Raw genomic sequence first — 7,303 nt, 5'->3', positions numbered from 1 at the left:
TTATTGTTAGTCTTTGGTCCATGCTTCTCTTTTTATTTTTGCTACCTTTTATTTATTTGCTTTGTTGGGCTTGAGTATTTAGAAAAAGAAACACCGCTTCCAGCCTCTGTATTTTGGCTTTGTACAAGAAAGTTCTTCCTAATAAGTTCTGTTTTTTCTGAATTCTTGGTCCTTTGGTGTCTACCAATAGAATTGGATCCTAACCTGGTGCTTGTCTGTTTTCAATAGCTTTTAAACTCTAGTTCTACCCCGTCACTGCCTGTCTTAGTTAGGGATTCTATTATGAAAAGACACTATGGCCATGACAACTCTTTTAAGAAAAATGTTTAATTGGGGTGACTGACATTTTCAGAGGTTTAGTCCATTATCATCATGGTGGGAATAGCAGCATGCAGGCAGACATGGTTCTGAAAAAGGAGCTGAAAATCCTACATCTTGATCCACAGGCAACAGGAAGTGAACTGAGTGCCACACTGTGTGTAGCTTGAGACCTCAGTGTCTACCCACACAGTGACTACCCACACAGTGACACACTTACTCTACAAGGCCATACCTTCTAATAGTACCACTCCCTTTTGTTTTTCTTTTCCCCAAACCACCACATTCCAGTTCCTGGCCCCCAAAGCCTTGTAGCCATATATTGCAAAACAATGCATTCAGTCCAACTTCCAAAGTTCCCATAGTCTATAATAGTCTCAAACTTATTTTGAACTCTAAAGTTCAAAGTTTCTTCTGAGATCATACAATCTCTTGATTGTAATCCCCTGTAAAATCAAAATCAATAAGCAGATCACATATTTCCAATATATAATGGCACAGGATATACATTACTATTCCAAAATATAGGGAAGGTAGCATAGTGAGGAAATACTGGACCAAATCAAGGCTGAAAACCAGCTGGGCAAATTCCAAATTCTGCATCTCCATTTCTGATATAAAAACACTCTTCAGATCTCCAACTCCTTTCAGCTTTGTTGGCTACAATACACTTCTTTCTCTTGGGCTCTTTCCACTCCCTGTTAGCACCTTTTCTTGACAGCTTTCCTTGGCTTTGGCATCTCCAACATCTCGGAGTCTCTAAGAAAATCCAGCAGTAAGGGCAGCCCCAGAGGGGTTGCAAGACTCTGAAGAAGCCTGCGAATCTTCCTGGGACTGCTATGTCTGTGACCTCTGCTGCTTGAGTACGCAGGAAAAGACAGATCCAAGTACAGAGAAAAGGCTTTTTTGGCTCATTCCTTTGCTCCAAACAGGTGGTAGGTAAGCAAGGGCTGCTTTATGCACAGGGAAAGGGCCTTCTACAGAAGCATCAGAAGCTCCTGGAAGAGCCACATTGCGGGCAGGGTTATTTCAAAGGGCAAAGGTGGCTTTCTCTGAAGGTTAATTGTGACATGGAAGCAGAGAAGGGGACCCACTGAGCAAACTGCTGTCCTGAATAGGCTGCTTGTCTGAGCAAGGGCTGTGGAATCATGGTTGGGTCAATGTAGTACTCTTGTTGTATATCTTCTGGTCACAGTTTTTGGTATGCGCAGGGCCAGGTCAGGCTCTACAGTAGATTCAGGGGGAGAGATCAGGTGACAGCACTGTTTAGACCATCTTCAAAGAATAACCTGAAGAAAACAAAAACAAAAAAGCCTCAGACCAGTCCTAAACCCAAAAGGACAGGCCTTAGGCCAGGAGGCAGGGGTACCCACCATTTTCTGGTGACAAATGGGTTTCATTTCTGGGGCCTGAGCAGAAAAGTTTCTCATCTAGTTCCCTGCCCTAGGTGGGCATGGAAACTGGGCAGGTCTCTAGGTATATGGTTGCAGTGCGTGTGACGGTTACTTGACTTTGCTTCATCGAATTTTGCTGTGTCTGTGATGTCCTTGCATGGTGGTCTGTCGTCCAGGAAAGTGGGCATGGCTAGTCTCTGTAAGGCTGATTGACAGGAGCTTGTCTTTGAGTAGAGCTCGCTAAGAGCTGTTTTCTACCCAGTGCCTTGGAGCTCTAGAAGCTCCTGGGATCTCCTAGGAAGTGTGCTCAGAACTAATGAGTCCTAACAGATGCTGGCTTCTGCAAGATCACAGCATCACTGCCCAGGGAACTGAGTTCTGCTTAAGTCATCTAAATCAGCAGGCTTCTCATCTGCATCAGAAAGGAGCCCTTGGGCTTCCAGAGCTGATTCATTTCAGATGTTCTCTAAGGATGGGAAGACTGTTTTAATTTCCTTCTTAGAGGAATTACAGGTTGTCCATTCAGCATGTTGACCTTCTTTGTGGGGGCGGATAGAGGTCACAGAGACTAGAAGTATGTGTTACATGAAGTGCTGGTGAGGGAGCTCAGTGGGTGGTGCACATGTGCCCAGTTCTCTACACTGCAGCAGGGAAGCCAGGAGCCTCGGGGGCTCCAGGGGAGCTGGTAAGAGAGAACTGGCCTGTTGGACAAGTGCTAATTTCTGGAGACCTGTTAGGGGGTTCCTGGAAGGGAGTGGACTAGATCAGTCATTGTCTTCCTAGGACTGTGCCAGCTGCTGCAGGGAGAGAGAAGCAGACCTCTTATTTCCTTCATGAGAGGGCACAAAGGCAACGCAAGAGTGGCATCATTTGACCCTGGTCTAGCTATGGTGTTAGCTAGAAGTCAGAGCCTAGATCTATTCTTTTTATTTTTAATTCACTTTTTATTTATTCTTTGTATCTTTCACATCATGCCTCATAATCCCACCCATCTTCCTCCCTACCCCAAAATAAAATTTAAGGGAAAAAAGAGAGAGAGAAAGGAAGAAAGGGAAAATCTTGTCATGGAAGTTATAGTGTGATACAGTGAGTCACACAGTAAACCCTTTTATCCATATGTTTTTACATGCAAGCGTTTATTAAAAAGAATTGTTGGTCTAGTTCAAGGCCCCTGGTCTCTCCTACACCATTGATGCTGGGCTCTCACTGGGACTCTTTCTGGACATCCCATTACCTTGTGTTGTGGAGATCCTGCAGCCCAGGATTCACAGGACTGCCGCCGCCCCATGCTCCAACAGATGGTGTGGATGTTGGTGTGGATCAACACATAACCCTGGTTCTGGGTCTGGGTAGTTGCAGGGTTGGTCAGTCCTCCAATTCTCCCCTGTCTTGCTACCAGGGTGGATTCTTCAGCATTGCCCTGGCTAGTTCACTCCTTGCAGCAGTGAGCAAAGGGTAGGGCCCGATTTCTGGCTTTTGCATCCTCAGGGTCAGTTCTTCCATACCTATACCTTCAGAGCCAGCTATACTGTGTTGCCCAGGGGAGGAACAGGGGCCACTCTCCAGCTGCAGCCAATGAGGGACGGGGCAGCCCTCCTACTCTTAGGACTTCAGGGCCAGCTCTCCCACCTACTTCAGGCATTGACAGAGTTGGGGCTGGGGAAGCCCCCTCATGCTGCTGTAAGGCAAATGTGTAAAGGGGACAGCTGTCATGTTCACAGCATTGGGCTGGCTCACCCACACCTCTGCCAACAGGGTCAGTTCCACTGTGCTGCCCATGCAAGGTGCAGGGTTGAAAGCCTAGACCCATTCTTAAAGCTGCGACAGAAAGAGAGAGATAAAGGCAATGCTAGATGCGGCCTTGAATGTAAAAAAGAAACAAAAGGAGGCCCTGGCTGCTCATAGGTTTGGTGGAGGAGAAGGTTTATCGTAGACATATAGACATGAGGGAGAGCACAGTCAAAGGCATCTGGAAGGGACCAGACTGAATGTGATGGGCTAACTGAATGGAACCACCGTGAGGAGGGGGTGAGGGGAGAGGAGAGAGGAGAAGGGGACCAGGAAAAGTAACCAAACGGGCAAGAGGCCAAAGAAGAAGGCCAAAAATGAACCATGTAGCCAAAATGGATATGTTATATAGGGAAGAGCACCTGGGGGATAGGCAACCCAGCCCAGTCCTTGGGCTGGAGAAGGTTTAAGGTAGTGGGCAAGGTATCCTAGCCAAGGGGACTCTATAACATGTAGGGATAAGTAGGGACGGAGGGATGCTAGTGCCTGCTTTGATATGTTATAGGCATCTGTTAGCCCTGTATCCCAGGTTTGAGACCTAACAGCCCTGAGCAGCTGGAGGCTGGTGGCTAAAGCTTGACACACGTGCTGTGACCCAGAAAGTACCCACCTGCCTTTTACTTACTCCTATGCAGGTCAGAGGCTGAAGTGCAGCATGTCTAGGGTAAGGGTGAGCCTTAGCCCTGCTGCAGTCAGGAGTTCTCCTCTCCCACATCTGCTGAGGTTTGTAGCATCTGGCCCATTTCCCAGTCTCACTGCCACTTACTTGGACTCCTTCTTCTGACACATGTGCCTCGGGGGCCCTCTTTCCATGAGTCCCTTCCCTGTACTGATGACTTACTTTCTAAATGCAGTGCTAGGCAGTCTCTCTCTAGACACCTGTGTCAATGGGACTAAGTTACTTCCACGCCTCAAGTCTCACTCTTTCCCTTAGTGGCTCCTGGCCACTCAGATCAACCCTGCCCTATGGCCTGGCCTGCCCCTTATCTCAGAGACTGGAGTATGCCATCCTTCTGCATCCCCCCTCTTTGGGACTCAGCTTCAGGATCAGCTCCAGGAGCCTTGAGTTGGTACCTCCTCTTATGTGGGTAGCCTCTCTTACTCCTTTTCTCAGAGAAGCCTGTACTTTGCCTCACGTTGGTTGTTCCTCAGTTCATGAGTCTTGTTTGCCTTCTGCTGCTGTATTGTTCAGCACCTCGTCTGTGTCTTCTCTTGTCCTCTCCCATCTGCTTAGTGCTACCCACCCATGACACACTTGCAAGTTGCTTGGTATGCAGTGGTCTCCAGGTTCTCAGCTTTTCTTGTCTGTGGGATGAAGAGAGCAGACACATAGTAAGCCGGTGGTGTGTCCGAGTGTAGCCGCTGCAGATGTCAATGGGTGGTGTGGTTACTGCCAGCTCATTGTCACCATCTCTGTTTCCAGGGCATACACCATAGTTGTTACACCTCCACTCCTGCCCAGGGCACCATCCTCTGAGGAGCTGGCTCTGGGGAGCTCCACATGGGACTGCAGCCCTGGACCAGAACACCTGTTCCCTAATTGAGCAACCATTTTATTAGAAGAAGGAAAATTATATATATTTGCCCTTGAGAAATTTCTCTCAGGTTTTTCACAAGAAACAGTTGACTTCTTAATATCTTTTAAGAAATAACCTTCAGAAAGTGTGTTGTCATGGGAAAACATAATAGCTATGCTAGTTAGTTTTTATCAACTTGATACAAACCTACACATAGCTGGAAAGAGGGAATCTTATTTGAGAAAATACCACCGTAAGATTGACCTGTAGGCAAGTCATAGAGAGTTGTTTTGATTAATGATTGATGTAGAAGGTTCCAGTCCAAAGGGGGTGGTGTCACTTCTGGGCAGGTGGCCTTAGATGGTGTAAAAAAGCAGGCTGAGCAGAGCGTGGTGTTGCATGTCTTTAATCCCAACACTCAGGAAGCACAGGTAGGCGATCTCTATGAGTTCCAGAACAGCTGGGTCTATAAAGCAAGTTCTAGGAGAGCCAGGGCTGTTACATAGAGAAACTGTGTCTCAAAAAACAAACAAACAACAACAACAAAAAAAAAAGCAGACTGAGCAAGCTATTAGAAGCAAGCCAGTAAGCAGCATTTCTCCATGACTAATGCTTCAGCTCCTGCCTCCAGGTCCTGCCTTGAGTTCCTGTCCTGAATTACCTCAGTAATGGAATGTGATTGACTGAGAGTTATACGATGAAATAAACCCTTTCCTCCACAAGTTGCTTTTAGTTGTAGCATTTTATCACAGAACAGAAACTCTAAGACTACGGTCCAAAGTTATTTCACTGTGTAAGATAATTTTTAATTGAGCTGCTAAGTCAGCAGTTTTCACTGCCGTGGTCTTCACCTTTTACAATCCCTCCAGCATTAGCCCGTGTATCTCCAAGCTTTGTCTGTATGTGATGCCATACCTGTATCTACTGAGATGTGCTTTTTTTTTCTCCCTGCAGCTGGAATGTGGTGGGCATCCAGGGGTCCCTGCTCAGCATTTTCGTAGAGCCCATCTACTTCTCCAGCATCATCTTGGGCAGCCTGTACCATGGAGACCACCTCTCCAGGGCTATGTACCAGCGGATCTCCAACATAGAGGACCTGCCGCCACTCTACACCCTCAACAAACCCCTGCTCAGCGGCAAGTACCCTTGCGTCACCTCCCACCTCAGTGCCCTGAGCTCACAGTAGCTAGGTCCTACACATCACCCCACCTGGAGCCAGCATATGGCTGCCAGGCAGCAGCAAAGCCATTAAAAGGGGAACAAGACCTTGTCTCTTGCCTCTTGACCTGGTCTCCAGGGCCTTTTAAGGCAATCTTTCTATAAGATAAGTGCCTTTCCACAGTTGCGAACCTCAGTATTCACTAGAGAAGTTGCAGGAGCCTGACACCTCTGTGCTTTCTCGTGTACTTTGTATTCATTCCTGCCCCAGTGACAAAGACTTAGGCAGTCTTCCCGAGACCAACCAGGCTGGGCCTTGGCAACCACCTAGCCCACCTGCTTCCTCTGAACTGTGGTAGGTGTGGCAGCTATGCTGACCACACGTGCCTGTCTTTCACTGGTGCCTTCTCCTGCCCTTTACACCTTTATTACTGGTTTCTTTTCTTTTTTAGAGTGTCAGTGGCTAACAGTAGAGTGAACAGGAGCTTTTGAATTCAAAGGTCCTAACTTCTAAGCCACCCTTATTTAAAAGGACACAGTTAAGGTATTTTTACTCTTTTAAAAAATAACATTTTACTTACTTCTATAAGCTCAAAACTAAAACCATATCCTAAACTAAAAAAAAAAAAATGCTTCTTTTGGGGTGCATGTGTTCTATGCCTCAGTGCCTGGCTACTAGCATGTCTTTAACTGCAAGACAGCAGTGTGGACTTTTATTTGATAGCATGTCTGTTAGAGCGTATGAAGTAATCAGGGAATGAAAGTTATCTGAAACCAAATATTGCAGCTCCCTAGCTATTTTGCCTTAATTTTTTTTTTACTCAAAAAACCTGATGGTTAAGTTGAACTTGAAATATTGTTTTGAGTATTGTTATTGCATGAATTTGTCATGAGTCAGGAAATTTTCAGTGATACATTTGGAGGAAGATTACCTTCTTAGCTGTTGCTGTAGCAAGTGTTAGAGCATAGCTAGTTTATAGAGATGCTCATTTTAGCTCACAGTTTCGAAGACTGGAAGTCCAAGATCAGGGGGCCTCATTTGTTCAGTGTCTAGCTCGTGTGGCATAGAAAGACATCGAGAGAGAGAGAGAGAGAGAGAGAGAGAGAGAGAGAGAGAGAGAGAGAGAG

At 46.4% G+C, this 7,303-nt stretch overlaps 1 protein-coding gene across 7 annotated transcripts in view; it reads left to right on the top strand.

Moving 5' to 3' along the window:
* The window catches only part of Adarb1 (adenosine deaminase, RNA specific B1), a 125,536-nt gene that overhangs the window by 104,326 nt on the left and 13,907 nt on the right, over window positions 1-7,303 (top strand). For all 7 annotated transcript variants that reach the window (XM_013351210.2, XM_013351212.2, XM_026785461.1 and 4 more), the window contains one exon: window positions 5,972-6,153. In XM_013351210.2, coding sequence (XP_013206664.1) covers window positions 5,972-6,153 — 182 coding nt within the window. The remainder of the gene's footprint in view (window positions 1-5,971; window positions 6,154-7,303) is intronic.

The sequence above is a fragment of the Microtus ochrogaster genome, linkage group LG2 (assembly GCF_000317375.1).
Source record: "Microtus ochrogaster isolate Prairie Vole_2 linkage group LG2, MicOch1.0, whole genome shotgun sequence".
Classification (NCBI taxonomy): domain Eukaryota; kingdom Metazoa; phylum Chordata; class Mammalia; order Rodentia; family Cricetidae; genus Microtus; species Microtus ochrogaster.
Note: the sequence above shows the minus strand (reverse complement) of the source record. Positions and strands in the feature narration are given on the sequence as shown.